Source organism: Mastomys coucha, unplaced genomic scaffold, assembly GCF_008632895.1.
Source record: "Mastomys coucha isolate ucsf_1 unplaced genomic scaffold, UCSF_Mcou_1 pScaffold2, whole genome shotgun sequence".
Lineage (NCBI taxonomy): Eukaryota > Metazoa > Chordata > Mammalia > Rodentia > Muridae > Mastomys > Mastomys coucha.
The window spans coordinates 11,228,133-11,247,332 of NW_022196902.1; the positions used below are offsets into that span (position 1 = coordinate 11,228,133).

General features: G+C 42.7%; 1 protein-coding gene across 2 annotated transcripts in view; it reads right to left on the minus strand.

Moving 5' to 3' along the window:
* Window positions 1-6,241: 6,241 nt before the first annotated feature.
* Window positions 6,242-19,200, minus strand: part of Tnfaip3 (TNF alpha induced protein 3) — a 14,340-nt gene continuing 1,381 nt past the window's right edge. The window contains exons 2-9 of one of the 2 annotated variants that reach the window (XM_031380522.1): window positions 16,809-17,118; window positions 13,439-13,629; window positions 12,472-12,619; window positions 12,154-12,324; window positions 10,864-11,044; window positions 9,790-10,652; window positions 8,884-9,062; window positions 6,242-8,328 (exon numbers count right to left, since the gene is read on the minus strand). In XM_031380522.1, the coding sequence (XP_031236382.1) occupies window positions 8,044-8,328; window positions 8,884-9,062; window positions 9,790-10,652; window positions 10,864-11,044; window positions 12,154-12,324; window positions 12,472-12,619; window positions 13,439-13,629; window positions 16,809-17,103 (2,313 nt within the window). In that variant the 5' untranslated portion in view covers window positions 17,104-17,118 and the 3' untranslated portion in view covers window positions 6,242-8,043. Of the gene's footprint in view, window positions 8,329-8,883; window positions 9,063-9,789; window positions 10,653-10,863; window positions 11,045-12,153; window positions 12,325-12,471; window positions 12,620-13,438; window positions 13,630-16,808; window positions 17,215-19,200 lie in introns of those variants that run through there. The other variant, XM_031380520.1, reaches the window with a different exon arrangement.

The window sequence follows — 19,200 nt, forward strand, 5'->3', positions numbered from 1 at the left end:
GTGGGTCCCCCTTTACTCACAGGATAATTTGTGTGTACACATGCACAAACACACAGTCACACACAAACACACACACATAAACACACACAAGGCCTCATAGACACATACACACAGTCACACAGACACATGGACACAGACACACAGACACACACACACACAACCGTATATGTTCATCCCACTGATTCTGTTCTCTAGAGAACCCCAGTCTCATACGCACACAGACTTCCCTGTCTCATTCTCTTGTGTAGTGCAATTACAGATGTGTATACCACCATGCCAAGCTCAGAGGACTTTGAACAGTGCCAACCTGGACATTCTCATCCTTGGCCTGGGATGGCACTTGTAGACTTCAGATATTTCCGTTTCACAATCCAGTGAATCTAACATGCACCCAGGGTTTAGAATCCCTAGTTCTCATATGGAAGCAAGTAAGGTTTAGAGTACACAGCTGCAGTGCACACCTGAGGTATTTATATATTAAAGCTATTCTTTTCTCATAATTTACTAGACTCGAGTTAAAGTTAATAATTTGCAAAATCATTAGCATTTGTTAGAATGAAAACCATGATACATCAAGTTTTAAATATTTTTACAATTGATGATAATTGATTGAAAATCTGGAAAGTTCCTGGGGGGCCCCTGGCCCTAAGTCTAGGATAGAAACCTGGAGATACTGGTTCTGGTATCAGTGAGGGAAGCAGCAGCAGCAACAACAGGGTAAATTAAGATGGAAGACCAAGGGAGCCAAAGGCCAGTGATCTTCCTTCTGCCACAACCTTTTATCTGGATTGCTCTCAGGTGTCACCCAAATGGGGGTGGAAGGGGGACCATCCAACATCAATTAAGGCAATCGGGATAGTTCTTCAGTTGATGATTCTCACTGGGGTGATTCTAATTTGTAGCAAGTTGATATTAAAATTAACCATAAAAATTGTGTGTGTGTGTGTGTGTGTGTGTGTACACTTGTGTGGTCAGAGGACAACACAATACAATCAGGTCTCTCCTTGTTTCTTTAGGTGGTTACAGAGGATCTATCTCAGGTCGCCAGGTTTGTGAGACAAATGCCTTTACCCACTGAATCTTTTTTTCTGCCTCCGTAATATATTCACTAAAATATTTATTAGATAATAAAAACAGAAGTGCAGAGGTATGAGACAAATTGCTCAAGGCTGAATAACTACAGGTGATGGGTCCAGGAAGACAAAAGTTTCTGTTTAAAATATCAAGCTCCTCCTGTGATATTTGGGTTTGCTGTCTGTCTTCTATGATGTCAACTAGTGGGGAAAATGTAAAGGTAAGTTGATTTCTCCAGTAGAGGGCTTCAAAGCTGGAAACAATTTGTTTGGATAGTATGTTTTAAAAGATTTATTTCACTAAGTGTGTGTGTGTGTGTGTGTGTGTGTGTGTGTGTGTGTGTGTTCAAGTGTTGCTGGAGGCCAGAAGAGGCAGTTGAGAGTCACTAGTATGGGTGATGGGAATTAAAACTGAGTTTGCAAGGACTCTCAACTCTCAAGCTGTCTCTTCAGCCTCTGCTTGGCTAATATTTAAGGAAACTGAAAAAAAAAATCTGGTTTCCAGGTAGTAAGACATTGGCCTAATGTATGGGAGGCCCAGTCCTCAAGACCAGGAAAAAACCAAGCTGCTTTCCAACTTTAAGCATGTGTACAGCTAAGGGGATTTTAGGTAAAACTCTGTACCCGGGTGAATGAACACAGAGATCACTGGCTTGCCTGAGCAGAGCCACTCCTAATTACTCACATGACAGTGACTGCTCATGACAGTGAGCCACTGTGAATGCTGACGAACAGAGAGAAGCAGTGGCAGCTTGCATAGCAATCACTAGCACCATATAATTTATTTCATGCATTTAAGATCAAAATGTAAATTTAAGATGTCTCATTTTCTTCTTACACCACTTAGTGTGTATACCCCTGTGCTTTAGGCCTTTGGGTGAGGCCAGCATGGAGTGTTAGCTTAAGGAAAATATGAGCAGGTAGTAAGTAATAGAGGGCTGAAAAGAGGAAAAAGGAAGTAAGAAGACAGAGAGAAACTCAAGCTCAGGCTAAAGTCCAAGACAGAGGGCAGGGATGGATTTGAGATCCATTCCACGGGTGTTGAATGTGGGAGTAAAGGGAAATACAGAAGTGGCTAAGAAGAAGGTTGCATTCCCTCAAGTATGGAAAACATCAGACATTGAGCATTGTGAGCCCCATTTGGGCAGCATGCTACCCTGTGCTGTATAACGATGTCGTTCAGCAGCAGTAGGGGTGAACTTCTGGGGACTAAAGAAACAATACATCCTTCTACACAAGTTTTGGGGCTGTTGCCTTTTGGGGGAATATTTTCTTTTCTTTGAAAAGGTTGAGGTCCTCACTTTAAAATAAAAAGAAATGTACCCATAACATTAAACAGAATCCCCAGAGGTTCATCCACTTCAGATGGAAGCCCTCCTCTAGCCCAGTCCTTGATGCCCTTCTAAACCCTCTCTGTTCCCCTGTCTGGATGCCATCCTCTGAGTCAGAGGTTAAGTATGTCACTTCCTACTTTAGAAATCCTGGTGAGTTATGGTCAGATGCTAATGTTCATCATGCTGACTGAAGAACTGTAATTTATCATGCTGGGTGAGAGATAGGAGAAAGAATGGAGGAGAAGGAAGAGGGTCCTTTGAGAGTTTATGACCATACATATCTACCGTGCAGATAGGATGGGTTGCAACAGAATACCCACCACCATCACTGAGCCACAAATAGCAAGTATAGAAGAGAAGGATCAAATTAACTCTACCACAAGGAATCAAGGATCCAGATCCAGAATGAGGGGTATTCTGTAGAATAACTATCACAGGGTAGGCCTGGTGGCACATACCTGTAATCATAGCACTTGGAAGACTGGGTCAGGAAAACAGTCACGAGTTCAAGGCCAACTTTGTTAGTACCAATTTTCTAGTGCTATGTAAGCAAGACCCTGTCTCAAAAACAGAACACAAAACAAAACCAGTCAAACATAAGCCTCAAGCATCTCAAGTTCTAACAAATTGATAGTATGTAAAGATAAAACAATATTAGAGAATAAGAGAGCTGTATAAAAAAGAATTAGAAGAAGTAAGACTTTATTTTATTTAGTGGATAATTTGAAAATTAAAATCCAGCAATACATCTCATAATGGTATATTTTGACTGATGATACAGGATGGTGGTACCATAAAATTATATCACATAGTAATGTGGCAGCCACTTTTGTTTCTGTGAGAACACTCTGACACTCACACAATGATGAAATCAATGAATGACACAGTTCTCAGAATACATTTCTAAAAAAAAAAAAAAAAAAAAAAAAAAAAAAAAAAGCCAAAAAACCACAACCCATTATGCCCAGACCTCCTATGGATTGTATCACAAGGAAATGTAAAGTAATTAAGCTAAAGATGCAAAGGTGGTTTTGTAGGAACACATTTTTATGAATCTGAAATACACACCAAAATGCTTGTGAATGTGATGTCATATAACAGGGGTCTGCCTTCAAGCCGTCCATCAAATAATTTGAAGTATAACAAACTAATTTAACAAAATGTTGATACACGGGAGTTCGTTGAACTTTTATATTATAATTTCTCATAAGGTTAAAGTGTTTTTAGGATAATTTTTTCAAAGTCATGGTTCTAAAATCTGACCAACGGTCAAGTTTACTTTAGGAGCTCAAACAATGATCCTGGCTCCGTTTTGGAGAGGATGGGAGTAGGGGCCACACTCCATGGTTCCTGCCTTATAGACTCTCTCCCAAAGTAGGCTAAAGAAATGAAAATTTGTCTTCAAGGCAAATCAAAATATATACTACAATCTTACCCCAACTTTGTGTTTTGGAGCTGTCCATAAAGAAATTATCTGACTTACCTTGTTTGCTAATAGGTACTTTTCTTATTACTGTGTATGGGAAGTGCTGATACTGAAGTCTGATTCCCTAATTGGTTCTTGATTTGGTCAATAAACAAGACTGGGAGCCAATTGCTAGGTGGAAGGGACAGGTGTGACTTCCGGGTCCCAGGAAGAAAAGGAGATGCAGGGAAAGAGAAGGGGCTTTGCAACAAGAAGCATGCAGCTATCATGTAAGATCTTGGGGAAGCTAGAACCAGTGGCCTTTACCACCAGCAGATAGCTAAGGATTAGCTGAGGTTAGCTGATACAGGCTAGCTGATAAGTTTAGGGCAGGAGATTCTGTGCCAAGCAATTTTACTAGTAGGCAAATTCTAAAGGAATAAAACTGAGTGTTTTTCATCCTCAGAGCAAAGGTAGGTAGAGAGAGAGACTGGGTAGGGCCAATGATAATGATGATTTAGTGAAGCTAAGCCGGTAGGAACAAAAAAAAAAAAAGAAGCCAGAAGTGGGGCTGGCAGCAGGCAGCCGATCTTGGAGCTTAGGAGGGAAGGGCCAGAGCATGGGCAGTGGTCACAGGCAAAGGTGGGAGAGAATTTTAAAATTACATGCAACATTACTATGACCAAATGCTGCACGCACTTGTCTACCCCAGTAGGTCTACAGTATTAGGGTTAAAACCTGATCATGGACAAGAGGCATAAGACTCCAAAGGGAGTTTGTCTCCTGGGGATTTCAGTCAGTTGTGGGTATCTCTTAACTCAGATGTGTTCCAGATTGATCTCTGCTAAGTCTGTGGAGAGATCCGCATGCTTTCTTTATTTAGGCATAAAGGTGCCCTAAGAAATATTTTATTATAGCTAACACTGAGATAGAACATTATTTCCTGGCCTTCACAGTGTTTCAATAATCATATTAGATTTCTTAGTTGTAATTAGCTGGGAATTTTTACTAGAAGCTGTCTTACCAGACAGAGCATCTCAAGAGTCAGAAATAATAGTTAGGCACTTATTATCAGAGAAGTTTCACACAGAAAGAAAAACTATTTTTCTGCAAGTGAGAAGCCAGAAGTTGTAGGGTTCCCATTATTAATTACTTATGTTACAGCCAAGGAATGCTAGAATACGACCTTCAGCTACTTGCCTCAGACAGACCCTGAGAATTTATCTTGGGACTGCCAGGATAACCGAGCCCAAGAAGAAAGACACTACTGCTCTTTTGCCTTGCACCTGGCTGTTTGATTTTACTGACCTTGATGTAGCCATCACTTGTCTATGTGAATTTTGTAGTTTGCCCTGTTTTCTGTATACTATATAAGCCTGATTTTTACTTTGTACAAATTGCATTCAGTTACAGCACTCCCTTGTGTCTATTTCTGTTTGTCATTTCCTCTCCAATGCCTTGTCTACCTGACTAGGATCCTGTTCCCGCCAAGGGTTGAGGGAGGCCCAGACTGGGACTAAGTCTGAGAAGAGTCTGTGGACCATTATTTTGACTGGTCAGTTACAAAAATGGGTAAAAACCACCTGGGGCTTGAGCTTGGCAGGTAGTGTGAGGGACTGAGCCCTGAACATCAGTAATCTGATGCTGTCTTTAGATGCTGTTGGTACTGAGCTAAAGGAATATACTGCAGACTTGTTACCTGGTGCTCTTGTTACCTGGTGGGGAGATCGTCCAACATTTTTGGAAGACCATAGAATGCTATGCTAGCAATTATAGTGTAAGAGGTAAGCTGAGAAAAACTTCTTCATTTTCCTGCTGGGTGACTTCTCCAGTTCTGTTGGTTATCACATCCAGTCTAACTCTTCCTGCCTGACAGGAGTCTCCCACCAGGCTTCCTCCCTGCTAAGTTCCTTCTTTCTGTCACTCTCTCCTTGTTTCAGTTCTCTACCTCTTAAGTGCCGCAGCAGGAGTCGCCAGAGACCTTGTATGGCCCTTGGAGAGGATGTAGGAGGAGAGGCTTTCCCACATACATCTCTCTTTTATGTCACTGATATGAAATCCAAGGACTTAATGGCAGAAACCTCCTCATCCTCATGGCTACTAGCTTTGCTGTCTCATTGTTCCTATGCTTGACTACATAGCCTTATTCTTATGCACTGATTATTTCGTGTGTGTGTGTGCATGTTCTTATATGTGAGTGCATGTGCGACTACATCTGGCTTGTATACAGATTAAATGCAGATTAAACTCAGCACCTCATGCTTGAGCAGTAAGCATTTCTGGACTGAACCATCTCTCCAACCCTGATTATTTTGCAGAAGATATTATGCTTTCCATGGGTAAGAGGTGCACCCATGGCCAAGTATAAATCAAAATCTTCACATCTGAGCCCATCTTCTTCCAATACTCATTAACAGAAAGCATCAGAATTCATTCTTAAATAATTTATTTTTTAATATTGACTTTTGTGAAGTTACAGTTCTTTAAGACAATCTGAAGTCCAAAATAGGTAGACCCCATCCTTTGAAAGACAACTGTGCAAATTTCACATACTTTCTATAATAAGTATAAATAATGGTTTCACATTAACAATGAAAATCAATAGACACAAAATATTAGACTATTAACTTTGAAAGAACTAGAAAATGAAAATGCTGCATTGTATTTGACATCTTTGGGAAAGAAAGACAAAGACATATGCCGGGGAAAGACACACAGCAGATATGAAGAGAAAAGGCTATGTAGAGTTAGACATCACAAGTATCTTCAGGTATTGGGTTAGACCCCAGATGTCAGCCTTTATCTCTGCAAAGCTGCATTTTCCTCCTAAAGCAAGTCCAAAAAATAAACAGAAAAGCTGCAAGCAATGGCAGAAACCTCCTCATCCTCATGGCTACTGGCTTTGCTGTCTCAATGTTCCTATCCAGTACCCAAGGGGCATAGCATTTACATAGTAAGCAAAGGTTATGAAAGGCCACATATTTCTGTGTTCCTTCCCACTGTAACTTCACTCCATCCCTATCTTTTCTTCAAAGAGGTAGGATACTTAGAAGCATCTATAGAAGACAGACGACAATTTCTTCTTGTGCAGCCAGGGAGTCATAAGAAGCATCAGATTCTATTCTTATTCATAAAGCAACCCCTTCTTTTCTAGGGAGGCAAAAAGTAGAGAGAAGACAACCATCCCACCACACTCTGTGGCCAGGAACTTGCCAGGTTCCCAGGACATGGTGGAAAGCAAATCTGTTATTTCAAGAGAATACTGCAGAAGGAAATCTTCATTTAAATAACTTTGAAGTTCATAATAAATAAACCAGAATGAGGGCTCCTGTTAAGAAGGCAGCTTGTTGAATTCACATAACAAGCTGTATAGACAGGGGCAAGCTGATAACAACCAGAAAATAGGTTGTTATGATTCAGTTTTCCTACGACCTCTGGGAAACCATTTCAATATTTTAAAAACCCCTCATACATAATATAAGGGTATGTTACACATGTACACACTCTGATGCACACCTCAGTCCAAGCTCACTCTCTTTGGAATGGTAGACAACAATGGCCAACCAACGCTGGCATGTCTTCCCACTAAGATGCGCTGCTGTCTAGAAGGTGCATACAGTCAAGAGCAGCTTGTTTTGTCTCCAAGTGAACATGTTTCATTTCAGCAGTCCCAGGATCTGTGTGTGGCTCTGCTATCCCTCGGAACCTTGGGAGCCAAGTCGGCAGGTAGGGAAGCCCACTGACCACAGATGTGCTCTGCCGACATCCATTTCCCCTGAGCTTCCTCTAGCATCTTGTGGAGGGCCTTGGTGCTCTGAGAATTCAGCTTTGGCTCTCTGAGAAAAGCTTCCATCCTACCTTCCCATACACCTTTCTCCTTGTTTCCTGGCAGCCAGGCTCAGGAACTGCTGTCAGTCCTAGCATGCATTCCATGTCTAAAGATCTCCACAGCCTCCTGGTAGATGAGCAGCAACAGCTTCAGGCTGAACCTGACATCATACATGGCCGGTAACCAGGTCTACTCTCAGCCCACCGGGGCAAAGTCTTGGTACTAACCTGATGGTGAGGCCACGATGAAGGAAGAGCTTATCTTGCCTACTTTGCTTAAAGACATTTGAAGCCACTGTCCCAGGGCCCACCCTTCCTGTGGCATTCAGGGGTCTGGACCCCAGCACCACTCTGAATGGCAGTTTGAGGCTCCTTCTTGCTGAACCAGTCAACGTGTTCACACTTAGCCATACATCTGCTTGAACTGGTAGCACTCATTGCAGTAACCATTACACTTGGCATTGCCAAAGTGATCACAAGCAGGGGCTCGACAGCGCTGTTTGGGGGGCTCTTCAGGAGTGGGCTCACCCCGGTGGGCCATAGAACCTACTCGTTGACTTAGGTGCTGGCACTCCATACAGAGTTCTTCACTGCGACAGGCCAGGATGTTCTTGCAGGAGGCCCGGGCACACTTTGGCCTTGAGGCTCCCTGTGTGGTTCGAGGCATGTCTCTACGCTGGCTTGATCTCTGAGTGGGAAGAACACAGAGAGAGAAAGGTGTCAGGAGACCAGAGGGATTTTAAATTAACAGGATGAATTCTAAGAGGGTTTGATCTGCCCAAGTGGGAGAAATATGTGTGTAACTGAGGACCCAAAGCTCCCCTCAATCCCAGCAGAAACTGACCACCTGGTTCTGTCTGAGGGAACGTTTTTTGTTTGTTTGTTTGTTTGAATGTCTTCCTCTGACATGCCAGTGAATGGAAGCATCCTCAATGTTCAGGATAAAAGACTGCTTGAGGACTCTGCTTCTCCTTCCATTCTAACATATCCTTGGTCACCCTGGCTTTTGGGATGCTTACAGAGGGTTTCAGTGTATGGCTGACTGTATTAGCTTTTCAGAATAAATTCTAAGTGTACTTAGGTCATGCAATATATCCACCTCAGGAGCCAATAAAATGTGGTTGGCTTTTCCAGGCTCTCTTCCGGCAGATTTTTTAAGGGGCCCTTTGTCGTAAGGAGACAACCTGTCTGCCATAGATGAAGGACCTGGACTCCAGGGGTCAAGCTCCACCTAATGTCTCACCAGATGTTCTTCCGTTCTTGCTTCATGAAATCTCTGGTTCTGAGCTTCGATGAAACACTTCTGACAATACCCTTCAAACATGGTGCTTCCGAGTGTGCCACATTCCCTGCCCAGGCACGGGATGTTGTTCTGGAACCTGGGGCCTGAGGAACCGGTTTTCCCAGAGGCAGTGACAGATTCTACAAAAGAGTGGATGCTATTCAGTATCCCACCTGGGTTACCATGCACACACAGACACAGACGTTAGAGAAGAAATGGGTTCCAGCACAGATGAGCACAGCCTTAAACAGGTACTTGAGACCAAACTTACATCAGTAAACATCTTTGGCACTGCTGATCTTTAGTGTTGAACATGGCAGTTAACGATCAAACAGCAGGCATTAACTGTTTCTCAGCCCTTTCAGTTAGAGATCCCTAAGCCACAAATGTTTTCCTGTTGACTGTAGATACTTCCTGTTCCCTGTTAGCCCTCTTTAGACCATCTCCCCAAAGTTGCTGAAGTCTAAACTCTACATGGATGGCAGATAATTAATAGCCTTATGAAAGCCAGCCCACAGTTTGGTGTGGCAATCCATGTCTAAAATCCCAGCACTCAGGGGACAGAAGCATCTAGATTGCCAGGACTCAGCCCTCCATAGTGGGAGCTACATAATGGGTTCATCTCAGGCTGGTATGAATTACATATCTAGGATACTTTAAATTTAGAGTCCAAGGTAACTAGAGCTGCCGTAGTCTACTGCTTCTAGGTACAAAAGCAGAGCAACTGCGACTGTCCCCAACCACAAACCAATGCAAAGGTGCAGTGAGATGCAACTTCTCTGACTGCTGAGATAGTCTACTTTCCTGACGTTCAAGGCCCTTTCTAGACAGCAGCTACTGCAAGAGGTGATCTCTGGTTTCACTTACGTGTATTTTCTCTGTACTCGATGAAACATAGAGTGCAAAAGCCCTTGTTTTCTGGAGTCCCAAAATACATGCAGCCAGTTTTTCTACACTTGCTCGTCCCTGTTCTGTCTCCTGGAGTCCGTGCTGCCTGGGACATGCAGCCAGAAGGAGAGACATTTCCAGTTCGTTGGCAAGAGTGTGGGGTGAGACTTTGGATGAGTTGTGAGGGGTCAGACTTGGAGCGTTGGTGACAGGAGGGAGGGACACTGGAAGTGAGGCTGGAGGTGGGCTCTGCTGTAGTCCTTTTGAAACAGGTACTGCAGATGCCATTAAATGTCCGAGTGACATCCTGGAGGCAGGCTTGGCACTTCCCAGGGTCTGCAGTATGGTTGGCACTAATCTGCCGGGCGTTGTGGCAACGCTCACAGAATCCATTATGCTGCACATTCAACGTAAAAGGGCATCCAGGGCTCCTGCACTTCATTGCAGTGGTCTCACTGAACAGAAAAAGGCTGGGAGCCGTGGGTGGGGCTGAATGAGGTCCTCCAGCTGTTTCTTCGGGGCCAAGTCCCATGCCTGGGAGTCCCTCAGGGCCCAACTTCGAGTTCAGCTTTGGGAATTTGCTCTGGTTCCTTTGGCGCCTCTCTGAGCATTCGTGGCATAAAGGCTGAGTGTTCACGGACATGAAGAAAGGACAGTTGGGTGTCTCACATTTTATATCCATGAGTGATAGCTGGGGTGTGGAAGGCTCCAAAGGATTTTGCATATGTGCCCCTCTTCTGCCCTGATCACTGTTCTCCTGCCATTTCTTGTATTCATGCTGAACAAGCTCAAAATAATCGTCTACCAAATTTATTTCTTTGGGTAAGTTAGCTTCATCCAACCTAGAGAACAAACAGGAAAATAAGTGAACCCAAAAACCACAAGACCTTATATCATTAGTTCCTGGAAAACATTTCCAGAATGCAGTCCATGGCAATAATTTCACACCCAGCACCGAGATGCAGGCTTATGACAGGACATGTCCAGTGCTTATGACAGGCACTTCCTGTCAAGTTCTCCCGTCAAGAGGACACAGCAAAGGAGACTGCTTACTTGGCGGCATTGATCAGGTGAGTCGTGCCGTGGTCCCAGCCTTGCACAGGGATCTCCATCACTGTCAAGTACTCCTTTAGAAGCTTTTCCTTCATCTCGTTTTCAGGGTCTGTTAAAAAGTGAACTTTTAAGTCTTCAAACCTACCCCGGTCTCTGTTAACAAGTGGAACAGCTCGAATTTCTGAAGGGAGAAAAAAAGAATAATGTGTGAGTAAAACATTATCCTGTTAAATGATGGTGCAGATAAGGTCATATAATGATTCCAATTTAAAGATACGAAAGGCATATAAAGAGTAGAAAAGCATCCTGTTGCCCCCGTTCCCCCGTCTTTCAACATCGTCTGCCTTCTAATTCCATGTCTTTTACCCTTTACCCATTTGAAAAAAATCTAGATTCCATATATGAGACAAAAATGTGTTGTTTTTCTGAGTCTGATTATTTGTTTAATATAACTATCTCCTGGTCTATCTTTTTTTTTCCTGCAAATGATAAAATTCTCTTTTTCCTTAAGGCTGAATAAAACTCCATTGTGTATATGTATCATGGATGTATCTTCGTCTATCCATCTGTGGATGTAACCACAGAAAGGAGACAGTAGATTTTAATTAGTTAAATTCTCATGCCTGCCAGTGTGACCTGAGTTAGAATCTTGACTTTGTCAATGTCAAGTTAGGCATGTCATTTAACCTTTCTGAGTTTCCATGGTCTCATAATAAGACAATAAAATAAGACAACTCCTGCCAACATCTCTGAAGGACACTATGAGAGTGGAATAAAACAATGTTGCCTACAGCCCTAGCACAGGGCTCACTATACACTAAGGTATTATAATAATAGTTAAGCATCTACCTGCTCTGTGCCAAACATGATACTCTGAGCACCTTAATTGGGTCATGTAGTAATAGGGGTGGAATTATGCACACATGGCTGTCCAACCTATGTTTACCATGCTGAATGTACTTGCTAAGTCACACCAAAGAAGTTGGGGGGGTAGTATATTCACTGCTATTGCATACTGTGCCAACATGTTTGACTCTAATCTGAAAATCTCAAATCTACGAATCTGACTGGACTTGAGAGCATTTAGATTTCTGATTAGGGATGCTGACATGGTCAAGACAATGAAATCTGAAATGTTATTGATTCCAAGCATCTCACAGAAAGGACATTTAATCCTCCTTGATTAATGACAAGATAACAAACTTAAAGCAATTTTAACTGGGAACAAATAGCAAGGCCAGGGACTCCTAGGCCTATCAGGGTCAGGGTTAGGAACTGACGTTTTCTTACCAGGCCCACTGTCCTTCAGGGTCACCAGAGGTACAAAGTGCTGGCTATCATAACCAAGGACGATGGGATATCTGTAACATTCCTGGGCAGGCCAGTGGAGAGGCAGATAAATCCCACCCACTTTCAAAGGAGCAAAATTGGAACCAGATTCCAAACTTCTTAGCATTTTGTCTGTTGATGGAAAGAGAAAACAAGATAAGACCCCAGGTGACTTCCGTGAATCCCCCTCCACTGTCAGTGACAGCTGCAGGAGGGCTCAGTTTATCCTCAGAGCTGAAGCTCACCTGGGGAACCAAGCAACTCAGTGAGGCATCTCACCTGAGATGACAATGATGGGTCTTCTGAGGATGTTACTGAGGACAAATATGTGGATTTCTTCCAGGGAATTGTACTGAAGTCCACCTCGGGCTGCGGGCATGTCTGCTGATGCCATTTTGACCAAGTTGTCCCATTCATCATTCCAGTTCTAAGGGGAGAGAGTATGAGAGGAATGGATTAACAACTCACCCAGAGGCCACTCGGCATCTGTCTGCTGTAGAAACTTCATTCATGCTTCTTCATCGAAAGACTCATTCAAATGTTCATCCTCTCCCCAAATTTGGTTTGGTTCCTTTACTTTTCTCCACTGTAAGGCACGCTCAGAACTGATAGGAGATACAGACTGCATTTGCTTCCATAAAGATCCCCCACTGGGGGTGCTGAGGGTAGCTTAATTGGAAGAGTGCTTGCCTAACATGCACGGCATTGGGTTTGATCCCCCACATAAAATCACATGGTGGTACGTGCCTGCAATCCTAGCACTGTGGTAGTAGAGGCAGAAAGATCATCTCCAGCTACATAGCAAGGTCATTTTCTGCTACGTAGCAAGTTCAAAGCCAGCCTGATCTACATGATACCCTAGCTCAAAAATGAACAAAAAAATTACATGACATTGAAGCTCTGCTTTCATAGTTTTAGAACCATTCCCAGCTTGTGGCTGAAGATTATGAGGTACATTCTTCCCTGGACTGGTTGGCTCAGCTAAACCAGGAAACTCTGGGAAGTGCTCAAGAAAAGGTTGGAAGCCAAAGAAATGCACACTCAGGGATCTGCTGTCCAGCTTTAGCCCAGAGAGTGGCTAAAGCCTGAGGTTAAACCCATTGAAGGTTCTTGGTGGTTTCCACGGAGTGGGCAATGCTTAGCTCGACTCATATGACTTAGTAAGTCATAGGTTCCTCAGGGAACAGGGACTGGCCAAGAGTAGCCTTTGTCCACCACAGGGCTGCTGCACAAAAGCAAAACATACCCGAGTGTCGTAGCAAAGTCCTGTTTCCACAAATTCCTGAGATTTCAGAGACTCCAGCTGCCAGCGGAATTTAAAGTTCCGAGTGTCTGTCTCTTTAAGGGTGCTGTAGAGGGCCTTCCTCAGGACCAGGTCAGTATCCTGAACACCCCACATGTACTGACAGGCTGCATGCATGAGGCAGTTGCCATCACCTGAGGACAGAAGGGAGCTGTGAGGAGCAAAGTTAAATATGCCCAAAGTGAATGCCCTTCCAAGGTTTTCAGGATAGATTAAAGCCATTGCTGGGGACTCTAGGGTTGATTTTTAACCAGCTGATAACATTCTATAAGGAAGCTTTTCATTCTTATGTGGAATGCCAATAGTGGGAGGTGCCAGACAACCTCCACTGTAGCTCTGCACCTAAGTGGTCTGTATGACTTTGGGAAAATCCTTGAAAATCCAAGAAAGTCTTTTCTTGTCTGCTTCATGGGATGAAGACACCAGCTTATGAACTCTACAGTCCTTTCTTCCTAGTAATCTTTGGATTGCTGGCTAATGGCTTGCTACTACCATTCTCTAGTTCTAAGGAAGGTTTTCTGTCCAAGGCAACATGCACACCAGGAAACCACTGTGGCTCGGCCTACTAGATAGGGCTGGTCCGGCTATGACTCAGTGGTAAATGACTTAGCCATTCCACTTTAGCTGTGGGGACCTGGGATTTTCCTCTCCCAGCTTATAAAGTAGGAATGACAGTACCAAATAATACAGGCCCTGCCCCAGCCTCCAGTGCATTATGAGGAAGGCCAGGCAAGGGCTCTACCAGTAAGCTACATCCAGTCCCAGACTGTGCTCCTTTCCATGCCCCAAAGAGGAAACATTTGGGGAAATCATTTAATATAAAACTAGTCAGTTCTTCATTCTCCTTTGGAAAGTATTACATAATTTTAATTTTTAAAAAGTTTAAAATGTTTATGTGTGTGTGTGAGTGTGTGTGTATATACCTAATATTATTCTGTCAGTAAGGCAATAAAGCTATTTGAAATTCCATCAAATTCTAAATATAGTGAAACTGTAAAGAACCTGCCAAATCCATATCCAGGGCCACTGTTCCTTCAGTGTGCATGCTGCAAAAAGTTTCCCAAACTAATGAACAGAAAAGATCACTAGAGCCTAGTGTCTAGGCCAGTGTGTGGCAAGGGCTGCATTCTGTTGAAATTTCCCCTTTGCAAAATCTAGAGCAAAGATAAGGCTTTTTTTTTTCTCTTCTTCTTCTTGGGCTTACTTTCAGTTCTTTATTGAGATGCACCAGTATAAAATTCCCTAAGTAACATGTGGAATTCCCCAGTGCGAAGATATTTGACTAGCAATTGAGCAACAGTTGTTGTACGTTTTGTTCTGGTGTGTAGACATTTAAACTGTGAACTGCACCCTGGACTTTCCAAGTGGGTGTGGTCAGGCTGAGCTGGAACCCGGCTACTCACTAGACAAGTGAAATTGCCGCGGCCAATAGACGCTGGAATTTTCATGAAGTTTCAATTTTATGCCACCTACTCCCTTCCTCATTTACCACAGTCTCAGATCCTCAAATGCAGACTTGTGAATCACCCCCTCCCCAAACAGACCTGCCTTTGAAGAAATCCTCCTGGAGGGGAAGGGTTTTTAAAAGGAAAGAAGAGAGGCTAATAACAATCAAATGGGCAGAAAGCCACTTGCTCCCCCCACCCCCTCTGCCTTAAAAATACTTTCTTTCATAGCTTTTCTTCAAAGCAGAGAAATTAGGATTCCTTGGACCCAACAGGCTACCAAAATACCTTTGCCTTTGTAGTTTTATTTGTAGCGTGAATCCTTGCTGATTTAAATGGCAAAGGAAGTGTTTAGCATTTTACATTGCTTTTTTTTTTCTACAGGAAATTAGATATTTCCTCTGTTAAGGAAATACTATATAATATCTGCTAATGCTATGAGTGGCAAGTAAAATAAGACTTTTCTTCTCTCTACCCCATTTCTAATTCTCTCAACTCCATCTCTCCTTTTGTAACAAAATGGGACATGGTAAAAACCACAAACTGTCAAGTCTATAAGCCCTGGATGACAAGTTAATGTGATTATCTACTTCTAGGCATCACTTGACTTAACGCCAAGAACAATGTAGAGGATCACTGTCCCCAGCTTTCTCTACTCTAAGAGTCTAAGCTTCATAAATATAGGGAAGATATATATGAGTCCCCGGAATCAAAACAAACAAAACCCCACATCCACCCATCTCTAAGTTACTCAAGTCAAGAACAGCCGAAGTTAATGTACCAATTAAGTTATTAAGCTAACGTTCCTAGCACCGTCATTGCCAACAAGAGTTTTCTACTCTTGGATGTATTTTTTTTTTTCCGACCCACAGAATGTAGTCACTGATACAAGAAAGTGAGATTGTGCTCTTACCTATATGGTAAGTATTTAATTGATCTTATATGCTCTTTTTTCACATAATAATAAATGTCAACATTGTAAAGGCAGAATTCTGTAACTGCATGAAACGTTATCATTGGATGTTTCTGCCAATATTCTTACTCAAAGGGCATGGTTTTAAAAAGTTGAAATAGAAAATAGTTATCAGTGATAAAGTTCTTTATGTAAAAAAGGAAGAACCTGGCTGTTTGATACAATAGGTGTAGGTGCCCCTTAATGACAACATAGCTATCTGCTTCTATACTTCACTTGATCTGATGTGCCAAGAACAATGCAGAAAAGCTGTGTCTCCTTTGCTTAGGCCATAGAACCCAGGAAAGGGAGGCAGAAACAGAAGCATCTCCTGGCCTTAACATCACTTGTTTTTAATCTAGAAAATTCCATCAACACAGGAAGAGCAAGAACAGTACTACACTTTCCTAATCACAGTGGCAAACAACTGTGATTCTGATTTTCAACCCTCTACTTTCCTTCTGAAGTTAAAACCTTTTAAATCCTTTTCATTCTGGCCAGTGAAGGGTATGTTATAGATGATTCAACCAACGTAAGCACTAGGAAGATTAATCTCCCAACTGGGGCATAGGGTTTAGAAATGCATTCTACAAGCCTTCATGCCCTATGTACTCTACCACACACACATTCAGAAAACACCTTAAATCCAAATATCCAGCAGCTGGCTGCAGTGGTGCACACCTGCTGACCCAGCAACCAATGATGGGAGCGGAAAGATCACAAGTTCAAAACCAGCCTAGGCTACACAATGAAATCCTGCCTCAATACAACAGCAGACTCATCAGACACATGTACAACTGTCATTCATCCCTTAAGAGAGTCTCTATAGACACCTGTTTAATGCCATTAAAAAGCACCACCAGAAGCAGTCTCTCTGGTTAATACAAGGATACCGGAGGAAAAGAGCAAGCCTTACCGTTGGTTTTCAGAGCCACAAGCTTCCTAACTTCAGGACACCAGTTGAGCTTCTTCTGGCTTTCTAGGGAAGCCTGGACACTTCTGTCAATAAGTGCTTTGTGGATGATCTCTCGAAACTGTGGGCAAAACTGACATGTTCTGAACATCTCCAGTGTGTATCGATGCATGGTTTTAAAATGATGGATGATCCCATTGGTAGGTTTGAAAATGTCTTCTGGGGTTCTCTCTCGTATCTTCACAGCTTTCCGCATATTGCTCAAATACAAAGCCTGAGGAAGCAGTTGTTCAGCCATGGTCCTTGACAAGGCCTGAAGAGGAAGGGGAAAAGCCCATTCCGTTAGCCTGCCTTTAACACTGCTCCCATATACCTGCTGGCAGGAAACCCCAGTGTTTGATCTTGTCATTACTCTAATCTGTAGGTAAAAGATCTTAGTCACCTCTACTCCCAGGATACTAGCTGGCCCTGAAGATTAACTCACACTGGACTGTTTTAAGTTACATCACTTTTAAAGATTAGTCTAAACAAGAGAAGGAAGGCGGAGCGTGGGTACTGAAGAGGAGGGGAATAACCCATGCTCTCAGTAATGTTTGTCAGTGATCCAAGCCTGTCTCTCAGCGACAGGTACTGCTCCACAAAGCCAACCTCACATCGCTCTGATGTCACTCATCAGAGTCCCGAGTCTAGACTGTCATTGAAGACCACCACCATTCAATCCTCGCTTTTGACTCACGTCTAGATCCAGGTCATTCGAACATCCCCTTCTTGATGCTGTAAAGGCAGCAAATAGTTCTTGGAAATCCCATGTGGCATCTAGCTGCTGCTTGGGATTTCCTCTTTCTTATTGGCCCCAAAGAAATGTACAAATACTTGGTTCAGGGAGTTTATGATATTTATAAAGAGTCAACACCAAATTGTTTTATAACCAACAGCAAAATAAAGCTTATTTCTGGCAAGATGCTTTGCAATTTTAAAAACAAATAAATGTCAGGTGTATTTCAGAACCTTACCACTAAACTTCATAGCATGAGACAAATGAACATACTAATAATAAGGTACATCATATCTCCCAGAAAAACAAAACAAAACAAAACACAAAACAACAGACATCAGAGAGCCCTATGATTTCAACTCAAGTAAAACAACATTTATTGCTACCCTTCCAGGTCCCAATGCTCAGAGACACCCCCCTTTACCCTAAAAGATCAAACACAATCAAAGGTGGAAGAAATGAAATTAGGAAGCAAATAGGAAGTATTTGAGTGGGATACCACTCAGGACAAAGAGTGGCCATATGACCACCCAAGCCAATTATGCAAGAATGTGGACTGATGATGCATAGGGACATCCTTCCCGTGTGGATCAGTGCTGAGCCAGTTGTGCTTCACTGTCCCACGGACCCTTCATAGGGCACTCGGCCACACATCCTAATTTTCTAGAAGACAACAATGATTTAGAGCACCTAGGAAGTTTCTCAGCGAAGCTTAATACCATTTGGGCACCTTGCTTTCCTCCAAGGCAAACTCACCAGGTATAAAAGGTATTAAGACTATGCAAGAGGGAGAAGAAATCTAGAGATTAGAGAAGTCACTTTGGTGGGTCTGGGCCTGATACAGTAGTATAAATTCTCTCTCTATCTCTCACAATGTCATTACTCCATCCACCCATCCATCCATGAATGAATTCATGCAACCAGCAATGCCAGACCACCTCTTTAAGGCCCATCCTTGTGCTTGATGCTATAGCTAAAAACATATGACTTCACTCTCAGCCTTGACATCACACAACCACTGCAGCTAAGGCAATGAAGGTAAGACCCACCTCAGGTCCAGTAAACATAGGACATAGCTTTTCCCGGAAGCCAAATCTTCCTACTTCCTATCTCAATCCCTTGCTAGTCTCCTAATAGCAACCCTGAGGCACAGCATTTGCAGCTCTTAGAAAAAGGCAAGGAGAAGTTTTAGATCAGTGAGTTGCACCTTGTTCTATTTTTATGACTATTCTATTTCACTCTTCTGGACCTAAAGAACAGATCTAAAAGTGGTGGGGGCTCTAAACCATATATATGACATGCGAATGTTAGTGTCTGCTGGCCCACTACGACCCCATTCATAGACTTACTTGCACTGCCTGTTTAAAACAAAGCTTAAACCTCTGCCCAAGTTTCCAGTTCTTGGACTTCCCCACATTTAGAGAATAAATTTTCCTGACATATTATTGTAATGCTTTATGGGACATTACTCTTAACTTTTAAAAATATATTTGTTACCTCACTGCCTTACAGATAAATTTCCCAATTTTTGTCGCAGGATCAATAAGATTCTATAGAACTTACTCATCAAAGTCTTTCCCCCAGTTTTATCTTTCCCCCAGTTTTTATTTTATTTTATCT